The following is a 22,531-nucleotide window of genomic DNA, read 5'->3' as shown; positions in this document are numbered from 1 at the left end:
CTCTTGTTTTTGGTGGCATATGAAATTAGGAGGAGGCATCAACAAATCAGGTGGCTGACCAACACATGTCTGTGTATGTTCTTCCTTCCAAGATCCTTTGTCGGGTCATTAACGGGCAGCTCAAGGTAGTAGCTAATTTTTTTGGTCATTGGAAAGAAAAATAAATAAATAAATAAATAACTCATGTGGTTTTTGAAGCTTATGAGGAATGTCATGTTATGTTTGTTTGTTTCAGGCGGAGCCCGACACGGATGAGGTGCTTGCCCAGATTTAACCTTGCTTAGTTTTGGAAAATTAGGGAATATGGTTGCCCAGGGTTCAAATTCGATCCGAACAAAACCCATCAACCGAACCAAAAAGACCGATAACTGAAAAGCGAAAAAATAATTTTTTTGCAGATTTTTGCGGTTCGGTTCGGTTTTCAGTTCTGGTAGAAAAAACCGAATCGAACCGATGTTATTAAAAACCTATTATAAAAGCAGCCTCCCTCCACACTTCCTCCTAAACCAGCCGCAGCCATCCCTAGCAGAAACCCTAACTTCCTCGAGCCTTCTCTCAGTCTCTCTAGCGCCGAATCTCAGCGGAAGTTCCTCCTTCTCCTTCTCTGCCATCGACGCCGCCGGACAGCACCATTGCAGCGGCGCGGCCCTTTTCTCTTCCTCTCTCTTCCTCTCTGTTCCTCGTAGGCTCATAGCGCTTCTCTTTCTCCCTCAGCCTCGATAACTCCACACACTACCTCTCCAGCAGCCATCTCCTTGACGAACCAATAGCCGCTGTCGTCTTCGACGAACTGCAGCAGCACGCACCAGACGCAGTCGAAGCTGCTGCCGTTCGTCGTCCGTCTCTCGTTCGCCGCCGCCGCCTCACCATCCTGCACCTCCGTTGTCCTCTGCAACGGAGCTTAAGTCTCAGGTTGTTTTATTCGTTCTGATTTTATTTTTATTAATTCTGGTTTAGTCTTATTAATTTTAATTTGTAATGAACACTTGGTTGGCTTATCTTGATTCTATGGTTGAGTTGTTGATTCTGATTGTGCTTTTTTAATTTTGAAATTTTTGTTCTGTTTTGATTTAGGGAAATTCTGGTTTAGGGTTTAGGGGAAGGTGAAAGAGGAAGAATTTGTGGAATTGGTGCACCACATGAACATTTTTGGAATTAGTTTGGTTGTATTTTTTATTCAGTTTGGTTCTATTTCTTGATTCAGTTTGGAATTGGTGCACCATTTTTGCAAAATTTTTGGAATTAGTTTAGTTGTATTTCTTGATTTTCTTGATTCAGTTCAAGTTGATTTTTGTTCTATCTGTTTCTGCTGTTTATGCAACAAAATTGTTAATGATTTTAATTTGTGGTGCTTCTGCTAATTTGTTAGTGATTTATGAGTCAAGCTGATCATTGTTTCATCTGCATCTGCTGATTTTGTGAAATTGTTAATTATTTTAGTACCCTAGATATGATTTGATGATTATAATTGGATAGGTTTTCAAAACAATTTAAAAACCGAACAAATTGAACCGAATCAAACCGAATTTAATTGGTTGGGTTTGGTTCGGACGGTCTGAATAGAAAAACCAAACCAAACCGAACCACACTATTAATATAACATTGGATCGGATGACTTTTCCTTAAAAAACTTCCTGTGTTTTGCTTTTTTTCGGTTTTGATTTTGAATGTTGTGATGGCAGCAAGATGAGAACGCAATTGACAAAGAGCCTCCACTGCCACCACGGTGTCGTCCTCCCCTGCTCTCTGCCTGCATCTAGATAAATGGAGCCTCAGGTAAATTAATTGCTGGTTCTTATTTCTTTTAATCTGGTGATTTGTTATTGGCTGATTTTTTGTTATGACTATCTGTTCTTGGCTCTGATGATTTTTTTTGTTCTTGTTGATTTTTGTTTATTTGTTCTTGTTATTTTTTAATATGGAGGGTCGGCTTCCACTATCCTAGGCTTTTTGAAAAGCTTGTTTTGCTAAACAGCTTGGGTCGTAGACCTCCAAGAAAGCCTATAAAGTCCAATAGGCATCTTTTTTACTGTTAAATTTGTTTAGTGTTTACGTTTAAGTTAGTTGGCTAGTTTTAATTTTAGTTTGTGATTACTGAATGCAAATATTCTTAGTAGGATTACATTAATTTTGGTATATATTACACGTGGTTTGGACATTAAAATACCAGTGGATTTAGTTTATGTTATTATGACTAGATTTGTGACTGAATTATTATCTGCAACTAATAATTATGTTATTTAATTTATTATATGGATTTCTTTTAATACCTTTCCAATTATAATTCGAATTGAAGAAGTGTTTATAATTATTCCCAATGAATGAGAAGTGTTGTGTTCAACAATTCTTTCCTTGGTACTATATTCAGATAAGATGCGTTCGTTAAGCGGGAATGTTCTTCGAAAAAAATTTTGAATTTCAAATTTATCCTTTAAATATCTTTTTTGCCCACATTTTGTTTGTTTCTCAGTTCAATTCTTGGCTCATAGCTCATAGGTCACAACCAAAACAGAATTTGGTTATATGATCTGTTTATAGATGCCTTCAGAATACAATAATTTGACACAATTTTTTTTTATATATATAATGCTTTGCTGTAAACACAGCCTTTCAATTTTCTCATCTCTTTTCTTCTAACGAGTAACAATCAACAATGGCTTCAATGGCAGCTTCTTCTTCTAGCACCTTCTACACCATCCTTATGTTTTGCACAAAACCCAAGAACAACAAAGCTTCTTTGTCACGATAATAATCATATCATGAAGACAACATCAATAGGAACAGCAACAGCAACTTGAACTGAAGGTACATTTTGTTTTTTTCTCTTTGCTAAAGATATGAAACTATTGAATTTAATTACCCTTTTTCTGAAATTTCTGAAGTTAAAATCATTTTACCATGTTGAAGGGAACTCGTTGAGAAGCAGTGAAATAGCAACAGTTGGTGCCATCTTCAATTTCAGGTAACCCCTTCTCTATGTTCTTTTTTCCCGTTTATCATTATCACCATTGAAAGTTGTTCAATTTTTTTGTATTAAAATTATTTTCATGCAAATTTGGAATATCTTAATTTAAGATTTTATGTTTTTCCTTATTGCAAATTTGTGCCGCGGAAAAAAAAACTTGATTATCTTAGAGTGCAGAAAAATCCTCCATCTTTAGCTGTGTCCAGCCACTAAGAACTGCATATCAATATTTGTGAATGTCACTGGCGATCTTTTTGGTGGATATATTTTTACAAATATAAGACTATAAACAATTTTACTTGCCTATGATGTATTTTGCTAAAACTATAACCAAGATTCACATTATTATCTCAAATTGCTTGGGTTGTTGACGTCCATGTTGCAATTGGGGATTTAGATACCCGCCCAATCTGCAACCGGAAAGAAACCCCAACGCAATCTTCTTCCCCAGATGTCTTGAGCAACGCCGTTTGCTAGGCAGTGGGATGTCAAGGTTTTGGGCCTAGTTCGGAGTTGGAGAGGAAGTGGAAGGAAATTGGGCAGCTCACCAAGGAAATTGGGCCTAGTTCACAACAGGCCCCATCATTATTATTATTATTCTGCACATTCACAACACCCCTACTAATTCATACTTCTCCATAGTCTAGACTTTTCCTGTCCTCCAATCTCAAGGTGATTGAGTTTATTTGTTATTATCGGTGATTGAGTTTCTCTGATGCATTGAATTGAATTTACTTTTATAAGTTTGCTTAGTTATAATTTGTTTTTTAGTAACCATGATTGGAGAAGAAATTTTAAATTGGGTAGAATATATTTTTTGTCTCTAAAATTTGATAAATTTTAAAAATACCCTTAAGTTTTATTTTGTTTCGATTTTGTTTCAGAAGTTTTCGATTTGCATTGAATATACTTTTAACGGCTAAATTTTCAAAAAATTTAAGATCAATCCAATATTAATGCATGAAAATTATGTTTGATTTGCTTGTATTTATGGTTATTCTTATGAAATTATTGTTGAATTGGTCTTAATTTTTTTGAAAAATTAGCCGTCAAGGGTATATTCGATGCAAATAAAAAACTTAGGACAAAATTGAAACAATAATACTTCGGGGTATTTTTAAAATTTTTGTCAAATTTTAGGGACGAAAAATATACTTTATCCTTTTAAATTTAATCTTAGACAAACAATTCGGAGACATACATACTCTTAATTATTTCATTAATGGTGAGTTCAAAAGGAGTGTTAGAAAACACACTTTTGATGCTGACATCGGTTTTTCGAATTTTAAAACAAAGTGTAAGGTGGTTAGAGTCCCTAACAATAACAAGGATATAATAGAATGTATGCAGCAACATTTTGAATTGGCATTGAAATGTATTCTCTTTCTCCTTAAGTGCTTTAAAGACGGAAGGGATTAAGATTGACTTAAAAAGATTTTTCGGATTTTGTTAAATTTTTATCAATCAGCGAGGTTCATGGTAATATAATGGTACTAGATTGAAACTAGTTACATTATTATGAATCTGGCTTGACTGATGAAGATCCAACAATCCTACAACAAAATCGCGAGAAATTTTTGTTGAGTCCATTGTAATCTTGTGTTATATAGTCATATAAAATGTGAATGTTGTCATAATTCTTTGAAAAAAAAGTAAAGTTTTCGTCTTGAAAACATTGAATAGGAGGGAGAATGCCAACTCAAAACGTTGCTGCATGCATCCCATTAGATTCCCGTCGTTGTTTGGGACTTTTACTGTCTGATATTTTGTTTTAAAATTTGAAGAGCTGATGACAGCATCAAAATGTGTATTTCCACATTTTTTTGGGACCCATCATTAATGAGGTAATTAAGAGTATTGATGAGTTCGATTTGTTTGTCTAAAGATTAAATTAAAAATTTCTGCATCATGATTACAAATTCAATACAAAATATAACCCAGGAAACTTCAATAAATTCAGTTCAAAGCATCAGAGAAAATTCAATCTTATAGATAAAAATTCATGCTTTCATATTGAACAAATATAAGCTCAATTAGTAAAATATATGTTAAATAGGGATGAACCACTGGCTATTTGATAGCATATATACACCATAAGCATCAAATTTAACAATAGCATAATATTCATGAAATAGTGTTTAGATATGTTCTGTTCTGACTATGTATAAGCCCCTTTTTTCTATTTTCTATAAACTAAAACAACACAATAATACACACACTTTAACTCCGCCTCTTTTTTTTTAACAAACTTAAAATGCTCCATTTATAAATCATTTTCCTTCGGAAAACGGATGAGTTTTTTTAATATTGCAAGAGTATGTGTGATTTTCTTTCATATTTGTGTATGGGTGAGTTTGACATTGCTATGGGAAATTTTTTTTTTGGAACACACAAAACGGATGTGTTTAAAATTTTTTTAATGGTCTAAACAAAAAAACGGCACTGCGTATTATATAAAAACTAAAATTAAAAAAAAAAAAAGAAAAAGGAACACGGTGTTGCCGTTTTGTGTTAACATGCGAGAAGAGAGAGAGATGCCAAGTGTTGCCCATGCAGAGCAAAACGTCGGTAACATTTTCTTTCATAACGGCGTTGACGTTTTCATCATGAAAACTGACAACTCCCATAACACTGTTAATCACGCATGTGTGCTAATTCTGGTACCCAATATTTAAAAAAAGTTTTAGGAAAACAGATTACACAAAGAAAAGATAATACTAATATAAAGGAAAATGCTGTGTCTTTTAAAACAGATTACACAAATAATATTATTTAATTAAATTTTAAGTAAATCACATTTCTAATTTGTAGCTAAATATGTTGGTAATTGAAACTAATTTAAATTTTAAATATTAGAATTTTTTAACTTTTTGCCCATTTTATAAAGTTACTATTAGGAGTGAATGCGGTGCGGTTTGATTCGGTTTTTAAGAGAAAAATCATCAAATTCAATCGATTTAGTTTGGTTTGGTTTTTTAATCGAAGCCATCCGAATCATTTCAAAAAAAATACTACTATATTATTTCACAAAATTAGAAAGAAGCCATGTGAGTATGTTGCATTCCTAAATTAAAAAGTTCAGTATAGACCATTAGAAAGTTGTATAAAAAAGTAACCAACATCTACAACTACTCGTTACTTGTATAAAAGCATATAACCACAATCCAAAAGCTAAATGAATAGATTAAAAAATAAATTACATAATGAAACATCATAACTAAAATCAATCTGACCTTGAAACAGACCACATAGGATTCCAACAATAAATTTCCCTAAACAATGAAAAACAAATAAAACAATAACAAATTAACAACTAGCAATAATGAATCAATGATTATTGAACAGAAATTAGTCAAATTACTTAATTACAATGAATCAATGATTAGTGAACCAGGAATCAGAAGAAATTTCAAGCAAATTCAAGCAAGCTCGTATAAAACTAAATTAGAATAAACAAAACTAATCAAATCAGGAAGCTAATACTATTTAAAAGGTAAAAAAAATTAGCCAACAAAACAAGACATGTCACAACATCACAAATTCACAATCCAAGAGAGACACAAATAAAGACAAATATAGCTAAAACCAGAATAAAAAAACATAATTATACAATTCACAAATTACACATAACTTCCTAGAAATTTTTTGCTTCAAAAGTAATCCCAAGTTACATTTCATAAGATTCATACAATAGAAAGAAAGTACAATAAACGATTAACTGAATTATTTGAACTAATGCTTCAGCTCAAATTACCAAAATCACAGGCATAAGTGCATAACCATCAAAGCTACCATCAAAGCTATGAAATTTTTTGTTATACAATCTACACAAAATATAGTTATTAAATATGGCATAATCCCACGCATAATTAGCATCGATATATAATAAACAACCAATTAAACAATTATTTTATCAGAAAAAATATTGAAAGCCAAATTACATTATTTCTTCAACGCAACATGAATCAAATCGTCAAATTCTATGTGTGATAAACCCTAGGATTTGATATTAGAAGAGAATGCTGAAAGGGAAAAAGAAAGAAAACTAGGTGGAACGTTACCTGGTTGAAAATTAAGGTTTATGAAGGGTGAATTGAATGGAATCAAATGTTGGTGACTCCTCTCAAGTTCTGGAAGAAATGAAGAATGTTGTTCGTGGAGGACGATGCAGCTCCTAGTGCGTGGAGGACGACGAGAAAGGGAGGGAGAGACAGAGCCTCGCCAAGGAGAGGGAAGCACGATGAAAGGACCGCGCTGAGAATCGAGAAGAGGGAAGCATGACGACTGACGAGGAAGGGCCGCCAAGATGGTGCCGTTTGGCGATGTTAGTGGCTGAGAGGATGACGACTCTATGGAGGGTAGGAGGAGGAGTTTTTGGCGCTGTGGAGTGGTTGAGGACTCAAGGGGAGACGGAGAGTGGAGAGAGTTGGGGAGTGGGGACTAGGGTTGCTGAGTGTGGGAGTGGCAGCTACTTAGGGAGTTAGGTTTGGGGGGTTTGATTTTTAGGGTTTTTTTTAAGTAACCAGTTCGGTTCGATTCGGTTAGGATTTTCACTATTAAAATTGAAAACCGAACCGAATTGCAAAAAATAGCAAAATATCATTTTTTCTGGTTTTTTCGGTTTTCGGTTTGGTCGGTTTTTGATTTGTTTGGTTCGGTTAGTCGATTTAGATCGGTTTTGAACACCCCTAGTTACTTTATCATTTTTTCATTCTCTCTCTAAGTTCTTCTCCCCTTTCCCTCTCTCGTGCGTTCTTGTCTTTCTCTCTCTCACGTTCTTCAATTCTTCACAAAAATTTCCATAGAAGAGTGCTACTTTTCTGTAGTGGAAGATACAAAAATCAGTTAGATATTTAAAATCAATTCCTCAACTTTGTGATATATGAAATAATTTTAGAGTTTATTACAACCCTTGTAGTGGCCATAAATTTTTTTCAATTGTAATACATCTAAAATTGAATGCGAGTGTACAAGAAAAAATAAAGATAAAAAGGGAGTGTTTTAAAGAGTGGTCTTTATGCCGCAACGCAGATAACTAGAAAAAATATAAGGCGCCTAAGAAAGAGACAAAAGTGGTTGTAAGTGAAGCGAGAACAAGAGCATATGAGGGTCTCTACCAGTCTTTGGGCACGAAAGAAGGAGAAAAATGTATATAGAGAATCGCAAAGAGCCGTGAAAGAAGAACGAGAGATTTGGTTCAGGTTAAGTGCATAAAGGATAAGGATGGAGAGGTGTTGGCTTAAGAGGAGAAGATTAATGAAAGGTGGAAGAGTTACTTCTACGAGCTATTTAATGAGGGATAGAAGACTCGTCCGAGCCTTGGTCGGTTATGCACAAGGGAAGAAGATCAAAATTTTGACTACTATTGAAGGATTTGAGACTTCGCGGTAAAAAAGGCTCTAAAGCAGATGAAAAATGGCAGGACAGTTGGACCTGATAATATTCTGATTGAGGTTTGGAAGGGTCTTGGAGAAAAAGACATCAACTAGTTAACCAAGCTTTTCAATGAGATTTTAAGGTCAAATAAGATGCCTGATGAGTGGAGAAAGAGCACATTGGTACCTATCTACAAGAAAAAGAGGGATATAAAAAGTTGCGAAAACAATAGAGGAATCAAGCTTATGAGTCATACCATGAAGTTATGGGAAGGGTGATAGAACGGAGATTGAGAAAAGAGACACAAGTAATAGAGAACCAATTTGGATTTATGCTAGGCAGATCTACCACTAAAGCGATATACCTATTAAGAAGGATGATGGAGAGGTATCGTAGTAAGAAAAGGGATCTACATATAGTGTTTATTGATTTGAAAAAAGCGTACGATAGAGTACCAAGGGAGGTCTTATGGATGGTTTTAGAAAAGAGGAGAGTAAGGATCGTATATATTCGTGCAATTAAAGACATGTATGATGGGGCCACAATTAGTGTGAAGACTCAAGGTGGTGTGACAGATGAATTTCCTATTGGTATAAGATTACACCAGGGATCATCTTTAAGTCGATACCTTTTTACATTAGTCTTGGAAGTACTCACAGAGCACATCCAAGAGCCTGTGCCATAGTGCGTGTTTTTTGCCGATGATATCGTTCTTATTGGAGAGTCCAGAGAAGACCTAAATAAGAAGTTGGAGTTATGAAAAGAAGTTCTAGAAGTGTATGGTATGCGTATAAGCCGTAGCAAAACGGAATATATGGAATGTAAGTTCAGTCTGAGAAGGAAAAACTCTAATATAGAGATGAAGATTGGAAGATGAAGATTGGAAAAAACATCCTACGAAAAGTTAAAAATTTTAAGTATCTTGGGTGCATCATACAGGATAATGGAGAGATTGAATAAGATGTAAATCATAGGATCCAAACAGGTTGGTCAAAATGGCGGAGTGCATCTGGTTTTATATGCGACACAAAAGTAATGTTCTGAAAACCGATCAAACCGGGAACCGTTAGCAAATACGGTTCGAACAAAAGACAAAACCGCAGAATTTAAAAATCGAAGTTGGCCCGTCGAACCGGCCGGGAACCGGTCGGTCGAACCGAACCGTGACCCGGCCGGTTTTTAAAATTTGCCCCAAACGCCGCGTTTTGCATGCTGAAGAGCCAAAGGGAACCCTAGTCAGTAGTTACAAAGGCACACAGACCTCACCCCTCTCCTCTCTCGAGCCTCCACTCTCACCTCTCACATTTTCAGTCTCCACTCTCACTCTCCGTTGAGCCACCGCCGCCGTCGCAACATCCGTTGAGCCAACGTTAGCTAGCTCTGTTCGCGCAGCCACGAACCGTCGTGAAGTCAGTCTTTGAGAATCGCAACCACCGCCAGTGCCAGTTTCCGTCGCGCAGTGTCTTCCCGCCGGCATCAACTCTATTCGACACTTTTCGTCACGCCACTGTCCTCGCTAGCTCTGCATTTTTCCAGGTTTCTAGCTTCTAATCCTAGGATTAAACTTTGTTGATTGTAATAATAATTGTTGAAGCATGATTAATTCATTTAATTGTTGAAGCTGATTGCTAGTTATTAGAATATTTTTCAGAAACTGCTTGTAATGTTCTTCACATCAAAAGTGATTACTTGTTGGTTCTAAATTTAGCTGTTGATTGCTTGAAGCATCAATAATTGTTGAAGCTGATTGCTAGTTATTAGAATATTTTCCTGACATTGTTTGAAATGTTCTTCACATCAAGAGTGATTAATTGCTTGTTCTAAACCTTGCTTTTGATTGCTTGAAGCATGATTAATTGGTGAAGCTGATTGCTTGAAGGGTGAAGCATGATTAATTGTTGATAGATTTATTTTTTTCTTGTCTCTGTTTCCAGGAAATCATTCAGCTATCCTTTTTCTCTCAACCTGATAGCCCAGTGATTGGAAATGGCTCCTTTAAATCGTCATTCTTATTTCTAGGGTATGAATAGGTTTCTATTCCTTCATAACTACCTACATTTGTATATTTTCTTTTGTTATGTTGACTTTTGTTTATTGATAGTATAAAAGAAGGATTTTATCTAAGTCCACCACCGAAAGATAAGCTTCCCAAGGTATATTCTCCTTTGTTGACCTTTTGGATATTGCCACTGATAATATATAATCCTATTTGTAATATTTGTGCAGAATTCTACACAAGGTTTTGTATTGTTAGGGGCAATTTCGTATGGAAAACTGTCATTTTCTGAGGGGGAGAATAAAAATCCAGAAAAGTACCCTGCATTATATCAACTAATAATACACAAGGTTCTGTATTGTTAGTGATTAAATGTTTGTTTTAAACCCTGTTGCTGTTGGTTTTTAATTTATGAGTATGCTATTTTTGAATTTTTGTTGTTAGATTTATTGATTTCAGAGTTTAGGGTGATTCATCAAATTGAGAAATAGATTTTTGGTATTTCTCTATATGTATACTTGTTCTATATCTTAGTGCTGAGTCTCACAAATATTCTCAATTACTTACAGCTATGATTTCCTTCTTGAATGAGATTTTATTTTTCCAAAAGAAATCATGGAGGATTAGGGTTGTGAATTTTTTAATTGAGTGATGAGTGTAAAGCTGAAGATGATGATGACAAAAGTGCTTGGAAACATATATTTTAAGAGTGTTTTAAAAAAAATTTTGAGTTTGTAAATTGATAAGATCATATAGTTTTATATTAGACTATAATTATATTTTAGGATGTTTATTTATAATTTATTTATTATTCTATTCTAAAACGGTTTTTTCGGTTGAACCATCGGTTGGACCGGTTAGACTAGTAAACCAGTGAACCAGTGACTAGAGCGGTTCGATGACCGGTTCGATTTTCAGAACCTTGGAAAAAAGTGCCTTTAAAACTTAAGGGTAAATTCTATCGCACCGCTATAAGACCGGCTATGCTTTATGGTACGGAGTGTTGGGCGGCTAAAGGGGAGCACGAACATAAGCTGAGTGTAGCAGAGATGAAGATGTTGAGATGGATGAGTGGTCATACGCGATTGGATAAAATAAGAACAAAGATATAAGGGAGAGAGTTGGAGTAGCACCCATTGTGGAAAATATGGTTGTATCGCGTCTCAGGTGGTTTGGACATGTGAGAAGAAAACCTAAGAAGACCATCCATAAACCCTAAACCCTAAACCTAACCCTACGAAAACGGTTGAAGAGTTCGTACCAGGAATTTCAATGGAAATTATGGAATTCGAAAGAGATAATGAATTCCTCGGCTGGGAACTTTTTTAGTCCCACCAACAAAGGCCGCAGCGGGACTATCATAGGAAAGCCCGGGAACACTTTGGGGTGAACACCCATCCGAACAAGTAGGGTTAATAGTTCAGCATTTAGGCCGTAACATTTAACAACAAAAAAATCTTGCTCTATTGGGCGCAGCTTTCTTGATCTAGCTTTCTGACTAACTGAATAGGCTCCACCTCTTGGTTGGTCATTCTTGCAGGTGCCACAGCAGGAAGGGGGTTGGATCTGGTAATCTAAGTTCTGGTCGGCTCGTATTAGCCTGTGCTTTATTACAAGTAGTAATTCCCCCCGTTTGATGTCACTTAGGAGAAGTATAGGGAAGTGTGTCTGAGTCTTCTAGAATATAATAAGTAAAACAACTGCGTCAAAAGATACTTAACGATGGTCCATGGGTTGTTGCTGGGCACTGTATTGCTACTCAGAGACGGTCTCTCTGTAGACATGATATATGACAAAACACAATGGCGTCGTTTGATTCATGTAGCCGACCCCACTTAGTGGGACAAGGCTTTGTTGTTGTTTGTTGTTGTTGTAATACATCTAAAATTATTAAGTTATACAGAAAATATTTTTGAAATACATCCAAAATTATAAATCTAAAATTTAAATTTATACATTAAAAAACAATTGTAACACATCTAAAATTATAAAGTGATACACAAAATATTTCCGAAACACATCTAAAATTAAAAATTTAAACCCTGCAATAGCCATGATTACAGATATCACAGTGTTGACAATTTGAAGATTGTGATTCTTTAAGTTATTCTTCTATCTAAACCATTCTCCAATGCAAATTAGGATGATGTACATAGCATGCAAAATCAATGTGATTGACTAACTAAACATATACATACGTTTAACTATGAATCGCTTTCTCTTAAACACATCCAAAATACCTGAGGTCCACTGTCGGCGCAGAAGAATTGGCGACGTTGATGAGGACGAACGTGACTAGGAATAGGACGAAGTGAGGCAACGTACTGAGCGGCGAGGAGGAAGGCGATGCCAAGGACGAGCGAGGAAGATTACGGTGGCGCAGAGGAACGGCGTTGGGGATGATGCGGCGGTGCTGAGGAGGAAGGCAGCGCGAACCAAGACGGACGGCGTGTAGCTCGATGAGGATGACGCGGCGATGCCGAGAAGTGGCGACGAGGAGGAGGAAAGCAGCGGCGAGGAGGAAGGCGGCGCGGGCGAAGAATCTCACGGACAGCGTGCAGCTCTCTTAGGATGACGGCTGTATTAGGAGCTTGATGATCTTTTTTAGGGATTTTCTGTGTCGTTTAATTAAAACCCTTAAGATTTACTTTTTGGATTTTAAAATTAAAATTTTTAATTTTGCTGAATTTATATTTTTTATGTATATTTAAATGATAATCTATTAATAATTAAAAATAGTAAAATTGAAACAGAAATTTTAAATTTTAAATTTTAGTTTTATTTAATTTGTATTTTGAATGTATATTTAATTTTAAAAAGACACTAAATCTATTTAGATGTGTTTGTTTACAATTTGTTTAAATTATTATAATAAAAAGTTGAATAAAAGATCACTTTTAAAAAATATCTAGTCATATTGTAATATAAATACAATCAAGAGAAATAAAAAAGGAAAAAAAAAATCAAAGGCAGATAAAAAAATCATGAGAACAGATTTCAAATGATAAAAAATCATAACAGATAAAAAAATATCTTATAACCCTAACATACCCAGAACATATTGCACAAATTTGGAATCCTTAAAAAATTATAAGTACAGATTACACAAATATGACTCATAAAAACAAATAAAAAATCATAATAACCCCAACATACGCAGAACATATTGCACAGATTAGGAATCTTTAAAAGCTCACCTGGACCACGAGGAAGAGGGTGTGATTCCGGCGGAAGGAAGGAGTCAGCAGAAAGCAACTCAGCCACCAACGAGAGGAGGAGTATGCGGATTGCGGAGGACTGTCAGTGGTCGCACAGCAGCAACCACGTCACGATTTTTTTTTTGATAGAAAAATAATAAGCATTCTTGGGTTTCGGGACCTTGGTCACCCATCTGATATGGCCATTGGGCTACAGCATAAAAGATTGAGTCATTTTGATTGACTTAATTACAATTAACAAATACAAATACGCTATAAAATTATAATTTAATAGATATTATTTTTGTTAATTACTCCTAACAAAAAGAATATTAATTACTCAAATTACCTTCAGTTAGTCAACTGCTTAGTTTATTTATCTGCTTAAATAAGTGTTAATTGTGTTTGAAATTTAAATACTATCTTCTATATATAACAACTCATTGGCCAACGACAACAGACCATTTAAATAGAGTTCAAATCTACAAATTAATCTTTAGTATGCTGGACTGAAGATATGTAAAAAAATATATTAATTACTCAATCACGTCATTTAGTTACTAAATATTTACATTAACAATTGCTTGTAGATATTAGTATTTTTTTAACCACATTGGTGATGAAAGAATCAACACTATACGTTAATTCTAAATATTCTGTGTCATGTTAGTTTTTGGTAAGGCATATTTTCTTTCTTGTCAAAAGAATATTTATAATTAGAGATTTTATTCCTCGTATATGTACACTCNNTCTTTCATATAAAAAAAAAATCGTTTAAAGTGTGAAGGAAAAAAAAAATGATAGATGCACTTCTATATGAATTAGGTTCTTTTAATCTCAATCCTAATACGTATTTCTTATTTAAAATTTTCATGTACTTTCATCTTGCTTTGCTAGTGAAAATTGAATCCTTGTGTTTTGCCATGTAATGGGAAAGATTATTACAAAGGACAAAATTGGAAAAGCATTTTAGACATCAAAATATATTTTGTCATTATATATTGTTATAGATATTAAAACCGTATATTTTTTCTTTTTTGTTGAATAATAATATTATTAAATCATATATAAATTTCAAAATTAAATAAATGTATTGTACAATATTTTTTACAAATTAACTTCTAAGTTTAATATTAATTTATATATGATCTAATATATCCCAAAACAATATCTATAACATTTTAAATTTATGCTATTAATATAATAATTTAGTTCTCTGTCCATTACTGGTCTTAATCTGGTTTCATTACTAAGAAAGATAAGAAATTTTATGAATCCAAGAAAAATTGACATAAACCATTCATTCAACATTTCTAAGCAATGCAGTATAAATTCTATTGTCTGAAAATTCTGTCCATATATGATATATCATACAAACCACTCATGACAGTAGAATCCCCCTAACTAGTACTAGATTTGTTTTGTAAACAATCCAAACTATAAATTTAGAACTCCTCCCCTAAAACCTTGATGCATCATGATTTCTACATATCCTTTGGAATTGGAGGATATATAATCTGCCCTTAAAGCTAATGTGATCTTTAGCTTATGATCTATGAACTGTGGGAAACTTGGGCACACTTTGAATTCTCTGAAGGACTCCTCTCCCTTAAGATCAATGTTTACAAAGTCCACAAAATAAACCAGCTTTTGCACACACTTTAAAGGAAGTAAGTGAGTTGCTGCTTCTTCCTTGAACCTCCTTCTCCATATAATTCATACCATTATTTCAGCTCATTCATAAACTTATGTCCATGAATGAAGACATATTCCAAAACGCTAAGTAGCATGTTACAATGGTTTCGTTGGTTCGCCAACCTGTCTCATGTCTTCCATGTTTAAAGACCTCAGAGTAATTTGATGATCTTCTTTATTCTCTGAAGCATCTTCAGAGCTTTGGCCTTCTGTCTCATTTTTTCTTCTTTTCCTGATACAATATATATGCATTGATATTAGTTACCTCTTCAGCTCATAAGTCATAATTTTTTTTGCATGAGATAAAAGATGTTACCATATCCTTCTTTCTCTCCTGCTGTAATAACTCCCTAACTGGTTGATAAACCGCGTTGATGCACAAATTCTGTTCAAACAAATTAATCTCAGCATCAAATCACCACATTAATAAGGTATCTTATTAATGATAGATACCTTATTAAATTCTTGATAATTAACTCATGACAAAAACAATAAATTCTTGATAATCCTCTAACATTCCTCGACTCAGCCACCAAGGTATCTATCATCAAGGATCGTCCTCTAGTTCATCATCACTATGCTTACATAGCTATTATCTCTTTCATGGTTTGTTAGCGCGTCAATAAAGAGGTTTCACAATTTGAAATTTTTAATGTGTATAGTGGGATGAATAGGACGCATTATATTCATGTTTTTGGAAGAACTACTAAGTTAGAAATATATTTTGTAGCTTTTAACGTATTTTCTTATAACACACACTAGTGACACTACACTAAGGGGTCCCCATCGATCATGAAGCTATTATTGAAGGCAAACAGAAAGCTAAGAACTTAAAATAGTAAAGAAGCAGCCGAATTTGAAGTGAAGTACATATATACAGCACGCAAATAAATTCAAATTGAGTTATTACAACCTCATCTATCATGTAAAGATATTTGAAGAGTAATATATAGATTATTCTGAAAACAACTTACAACGATGAAGAGGTACTTACATCACTGGATTACATTACATTACATTATTCTGATTACTAGAAATATAAAATACCATAACCATAAACTAAGTTTGACGACAAAAAGTAATAGATTTTAGAAACTCAAAATCTTATTGAATATATAATCCAACAACTCCAACCCACTGCATGCATCTTGGTACTAGCATCCATCCCAGATTAGAAGTGAGGAGCGCATCTGCACCGAAATGCAATTAATTTTCTTAACCCACAATGAAAATAATAGTCGCCATAATTTATACGGTGGATTCTAGTATGTCTATGTTTATAGTAGCTACAGTGGTTATGCAAGTCTTGTTAAAATTAAAAATACATTATTGAATATTGGCATATACGAGGAAGAAGTAATTAAGTAAAGAAAAGAAACTAAGAATTTGAGAGAGAAGCTATTCTGAGAATGTACCTGCTAATCTTCAAGTCAATTGTGGAACCTACGCATATTCAATGCCACCATTAAATATGTAGTCTGCTACTTGGTTCAAGAATCTGAGATAAGCAATTCTCCAAGACCTCCAAAACAATAATGGGCCTAAAAGGCCCCAAAAGCCAATGAAAAATCCAAAACCCAAGCTCATGTATAATGCTTCATAAAAATCTGAATTGTCATCTGCATCATCATGTGGCTTTGTTGGTGTCATGTCTTCTGGACAAGTTTTGTTGAGTTGCTCACCACACAGATTAGGATTTCCTTCAAAGAAAGAGCCTCCAAAGGTATCCATGTGTCCTCCTGATGGGATTCTTCCAGAAAGATTGTTGTATGACAAGTCTAACACACCAATCCCATCAATTTGGGACAAATTTGAAGGAATTCTACCACACAAATCATTTATTGATAGGTCAAGGGAATCCAGAGAAGTTAGATTTCCAATTTGTGAAGGAATCTCTCCTTTTAGATTGTTTCTTGATAAATTCAGTTCATTTAATCCGACCAAATATCCAATCTCTTTTGGGATTTCACCGGTTAAATGATTACCAGAGAGATCAATGGCCTTAAGACTAAACTCTGGATCCTTGAACCAGTTTTCCACACCTTTCCACATTAAAGTTATGTTAACAATGTACTGACCAAGAGTAAGTCCATTTCCAAATCCATAATAATAACTAATACTATACGTATATATACGACTTCTGGTTTCAGTTATGTTAATCCTCCTTTTGGATATTGCAGTGAAATTCTTGATGCACGTTGGAATTCCATTTGATGTGCTCCAAGTAACAGAGATGCATAGAAAGATTTCCAGAGAAGTGATTTTCTGACATGCTCAACAGAATCAATTGTTGAAGGTTGTCACCAATCCAAAAGGGAATTGGCCCAGACAACAAATTTTTTGCCACATCCAACACAAATAAATTGGTGCAATTCTTCAGACTAGAAGGCAGTTCTCCCATCAAGCTATTGTTTCTTAAGACCAAAGCTTTTAATTTGTTAAGAGAGCCCATGGATGGTGGGATCTTCCCTGACAAACTATTATTGCTTAAATCAAGAAACAATAATGTGTTTACAGATCCCCAACAATCTGGAAGTTGTCCATTTATTTGATTGTTTGTTAAATCTAGACTGAGGAGTGAGCTTGTAGCAGTAGTGCTGTTGTCACACAACAGTGATGACACATCTGAAAATTTATTTTCAGAGAGAATCAACCACGTTGCCTGCCGCAAAAACGATGGAATTGCACCCTCAAATTGATTTGAACTCAAATCTAGATATGCTCTGGTGTCGGATAACCTTGGCGGTAAATTTGACATAGTACCTATAAAATTGTTGTGGGACATATTCAAATAATATCCTACAACTTGGAACTTATGCCAAAACCACTCTGGTACAGGCCCATGAATTCCCGCATCAGAAATATCCAGAAAACTTAAGTGATTTTGATTTTGTAGCCAACTTGGAAAGTTAGGACCCAACTTGCAAGATGCTAGACTCAAATATATTAACTGAAAAGGAGGAATCCATCCGGGGACAAACTTTAGAGATATTGAGTTGTAAGACAACACCAATTTTTTTAATTTGGAAAAGTTTGTGAGATGTGATTCAGTAATTTCACCCTTCAAAGAATTCCCTTTTAGGGACAGATATTCCAACTCAGATAACACTCTGATGCTTTTAGGTATCACGCCAGTGATTTGATTGTAAGACAAATATAGCTCCTGAAATATGTGTCTGTTGCACCATGATGAATTTTGAATGAATCTTGAAAAGTCCCCACTCAAGTTGTTATATGACAAGTATAGTGATTGTAGTGTGCAAATGTTTCCAAAGAAATGGGGAATCTCTCCGTGCAGATTGTTATGAGAGAGATCGAGATATTCAAGAGATTTCACTGCTTTGTCAAAACCTAGTGGAACAGGACCTTCTAACAAGTTGAAACCAAGATCAAGGGTGTGAAGATTGGCTGTGAAGTTGAAGATCCAGTGAAATATGTTTGATGATGTCAACAGGTTATAGTAGAGATCAAGGCTAACAAGAGAAGATGAAGAATTCACAATGGAAGTAGATGACACCAGAAAACTTGTATCCGTAAGACTGCAATTTGACAAATCAAGCATTTCAAGGTTGGAGCTGAAGTTGAAATTTCCTTGAAACACTAATGAAGTGAGATTATTATAAGAAAGGTCAAGGCTCACTAGAGAAGGAAAGTTTGGGTAATGAGATTGTGACAAAACAATATCATTAGATGAAAGATAAAGCTCCCGAAGGTGAAAGCTGAGGTTGGACAACAACTGAAATGTGGATGATGTCAACATATTATCAGATAAATCAAGGATGGTAAGGGGAGTAGTGGAAGAATAGTTAGAATGAATATGAAACAAAAGTTGAACATCATTATCAGAAAGACTACAATCCGACAACCTCAGCTCTGTTAAGTTTGGAATATGCTTAGCTTAGTAAACTTCGGTGACCACTCTCAACGGTTCTGAGTAACAACTGAAGTCAAGAGTATTTAAAAAGGAGAGATTAGACACCCATTCTACACCTTTACTTTCGAGATCAAAGTCACCACCGAGCTTGAGAGTGTGCAGCAATGGAAGATCACCACTTTGAAAAGGGATTGCTCCTGAAAGTTCAAGATACCCTCGAAGACTGAGATATTGTAGTTGTCTCAAGTGTTTGAGTTGATATGGGATAAATCCATCAAGACCATTGTAGCTCAGATCCAAATACTGTAAATGTGTAAGATTCCCTAGTTGATAAGGAATACTCCCAAATAAATCCATCAAGACCATTGTAGCTCAGATCCAAATACTGTAAATGTGTAAGATTCCCTAGTTGATAAGGAATACTCCCAGCAAAACCAACATCTGAGAGATTGAGATATTTTAACTTGGAAAACAAGCCAATGTGTTCTGAGATATAACTGTTAAAAAAAATATTGTTACTGAGATCTAAATGTTGAAGATTTTGCAAGTCAATCAAGGTGGAGATATTGGCTTGACCAAATAAATAATGTGAATATGATCCACGGAGATGAAGGCGGAGTACATGAGCAGTTTGGTTGCTGCATGTAATTCCCTGCCATTTGCAACAATCATCGTCCCTCCATGTTGACAGCACGTCCCAAGGATCTTTTATGCCTTCTTTGAAGCGGAGGAGTGCTTGCCTCTCATTCTCTAAGCATGTCACTTCCCCATGGATTAATCCTGCATCATACAACATAATAAGCACCACTAATAATGCATAATCCCATTTTAGAAAGTAATTGCTCATCGTTTCTAGTTTCTTCCAAGTATATATATGTATTTCTACAAAGAGAATATGATCAGTAGCTCAAATAAGAATATGAGTTCATACAAGCCACAAATATAGAAAGTTTTGTGTAGTGTTCTCTATACTTGCTCTCTTTGAAAACTCCAAGGCCCATATAATCATATATATAGTGGAATAACGTCTATGTATCCAAAATATCTGTTTGCATCTTCTACTTCTTTAATAATAACGTGGATGTGTCGAAAATGTTACATATGGTAAACAAATATTATTATTTTTTGCTTGTATTTAGTCAACAATAATATATATTTATAGGCATTTTATAAATAAAAAAGTATATAATTTATATCTATATTTACCAGAATTTTATACACATAAATTAATATAATTTGGACACATGTTATTCAGAGTTTATATACATAATTAATAAAATTTATTTGTTAAAAATAACTTAGTATTTATACTGATTACAAATATTAAAAGTTGCTGGCCCCAAAAATTTCTTTCAATTTTAATTACTGTATTTTTTATTATTGATTGAGAAATTAAGTAAGTTGATATATTTAATAAAAATGATATTTTGGGTAAAAACAAGGAACAAATTTAAAAGAAAATGAATAGGTGTAAAATTCATACAATACCCTTATTCCTCTTTTTTTCAAATTAAACTCTAACCCTAATTCCTAAATTAAATCCACACACTTACTCACTTTCACACAAGCACACACTCTGAAATCAGAACAAAAGAAAAAGAAAGAAATAGAAAAGATGGAGTGAGAAAGATGCCGAGGGGAGAAGAGAAGAAGATGACAACGCTGACGAAGCAAAGGAAAGCTGTCACCACCGTCGAGTTATGGAGGTAGAGAAAGAGAGAGAGACGAACCGGAAAGAAACATTGAGAGAGAAGATGCGACGAGAAGAGGGAAGAGGCGCGGTGTCATCACCGTCGAAGGAACCACCGTCGAAGGGAGACATCGTTGTTGCAGCGGGAAGAGCAGAGATGGTGAGAGAGCTAAAAGATAGAGGGAAGGAAGGTGGTAGTCGCGAGCGGAGGTGATGATGGAGGTTTTTACTGTTGCTGTCGCCGAGGCTCACTGTTGGTGCACCCGAAGTTACTTCAGCCCCTACCTTGCTCCACCGTGGCGGACCCCTGGCCTCCCCATTTTCGTTGAAGTTACTGATGCCACTGCCGGAGGGGAGGATTTAAGGCTTTTTTACGTAAATACGCATGGAGATAACTTTAATTCCCAAAATGCGCATGGATGAAAATGTTTCTGCAAATGTGCACCCCCAACTCGCAAGGAGCAACCACGAAATGGAAATAGTATCCACATCAAGGAGGGTGTCCACGAAATGGGATCATGGCACTGACACAAACCATTTCGTTCCTGGCACAAAGGAAATGCAGCATGTCAAGCTTGGTGTCCACGAATTGGACCATTACACGCATGGCAAGCACGAAATGGGGGACTTCACTTATGGCACACACGAAATGGACCAAATCAAGTGTGTCATCCACGAGTTGGGCATTTCATGGGAGGCACACACGAAATGGCCATCCTCAAGTGTGGCAGGCACGAAATGGGGGGGTGGCAGTCAAAGTCTCAGTGTTGCAGTTCCCGTACGAGCATGCATTGGGTGAAAGTGAGGTAATTTATTGTTGGGTTGTGATTCTACAGCATATAAAAGGAGGTTGTGGGAGGGGAGGGGACCAAAGCCAAGGTAAAAAAAGGAGAAGTGAAGTAGTTGGTGGCTTCGGTGAGAAAAAAAAAGAGAAGTTGAGGAGTAATTTAATTATTAAAAAAATGAGTGGAAGTGGAATTAATGTGGAAGAAAATCTTAATAGGTTGGATGAATTTCACATTTCGGCTCATTTACATGTTAAGGTGAGTTTATTTTTCTTAATTACAAAAAAAAAATTTGTTAATAATTTAAATAATTATTTTAAACTATATAATTGTGTTTTGATCTATTTCAATTTCAGCCGGCACGTGTCTTGACTCTGCATGGCACGCTGGTCGATGTTTTCTCTGTAGACGAAGCAGATCCGAGTATGGAGATTAGGAGGCAGATGCTGGAGCCGTATCTAAGAAGAGCCGGCTTCTATTATGCGTCTCTGATAAAGCGTTTTGAGTACGACAACCCAATGATTAGCGCTCTTGTGGAGAGATGGCGTCCTGAGACCCATACATTCCACCTCCCATGGGGTGAGTGTACTATCACTTTGGAGGATGTTGCCATGCAGGTGGGGTTACCAATCGACGGTGAACCGGTCAGCGGCACTCTGAGGTCATGGAGTAAGTTCCACCAGAGAGATATTTGGCAATGGTGTGAGGAACTCCTTGGAGAAGTTCCTGACGGACATGTTGGGACCACGAAGTATAACATAAAACTGAAGTGGCTCAGGAGTAGACTGCAACAGATGCCTCTTGACTCTCCCGAGGAGGCCCTCGTACGGTATGCACGTTGTTACATTATGTATTTATGTATTTATTGGGTGGCGTTTTACTTCCTGACAAAGCGAACAACACGGTTCACGTACGTTATCTTCCTCTCCTGGCAAACTATGAAGCCATTAGTA

At 35.4% G+C, this 22,531-nt stretch overlaps 2 protein-coding genes and 2 long non-coding RNA genes across 4 annotated transcripts; 2 read left to right on the top strand and 2 right to left on the bottom strand.

Moving 5' to 3' along the window:
* LOC107491073 (uncharacterized) lies at positions 1–5,078 on the top strand. Its single transcript, XR_008009530.1, has 6 exons — positions 1–125; positions 236–912; positions 1,683–1,776; positions 2,670–2,805; positions 2,908–2,962; positions 3,363–5,078. It is a non-coding gene; the product is annotated as an uncharacterized LOC107491073 (long non-coding RNA).
* Positions 5,079–10,420: 5,342 nt separating this feature from the next.
* LOC107491075 (uncharacterized) lies at positions 10,421–10,905 on the top strand. Its single transcript, XR_001592546.3, has 2 exons — positions 10,421–10,494; positions 10,568–10,905. It is a non-coding gene; the product is annotated as an uncharacterized LOC107491075 (long non-coding RNA).
* Positions 10,906–16,117: 5,212 nt separating this feature from the next.
* Positions 16,118–17,373, bottom strand: LOC107491074 (receptor-like protein EIX2). The gene is made up of 2 exons (XM_021143585.2): positions 16,645–17,373; positions 16,118–16,419 (listed from the first exon to the last, which is right to left on the bottom strand). The coding sequence occupies exon 1, from the start codon at positions 17,279–17,281 to the stop codon at positions 16,673–16,675; it is 609 nt and encodes a 202-aa protein (XP_020999244.1). The 5' UTR covers positions 17,282–17,373; the 3' UTR covers positions 16,118–16,419; positions 16,645–16,672.
* A 367-nt stretch (positions 17,374–17,740) lies between these two features.
* On the bottom strand, positions 17,741–20,925 carry LOC107490831 (receptor-like protein EIX1). The gene is made up of 6 exons (XM_021144033.1): positions 20,834–20,925; positions 20,657–20,679; positions 19,726–19,883; positions 19,220–19,406; positions 17,892–19,102; positions 17,741–17,758 (listed from the first exon to the last, which is right to left on the bottom strand). Exons 1-6 carry the CDS (start codon positions 20,923–20,925, stop codon positions 17,741–17,743), a joined length of 1,689 nt encoding a protein of 562 aa, XP_020999692.1.
* Positions 20,926–22,531: the final 1,606 nt, after the last annotated feature.

This window comes from Arachis duranensis, chromosome 5, assembly GCF_000817695.3.
Source record: "Arachis duranensis cultivar V14167 chromosome 5, aradu.V14167.gnm2.J7QH, whole genome shotgun sequence".
Taxonomy (NCBI): domain Eukaryota; kingdom Viridiplantae; phylum Streptophyta; class Magnoliopsida; order Fabales; family Fabaceae; genus Arachis; species Arachis duranensis.
Note: the sequence above shows the minus strand (reverse complement) of the source record. Positions and strands in the feature narration are given on the sequence as shown.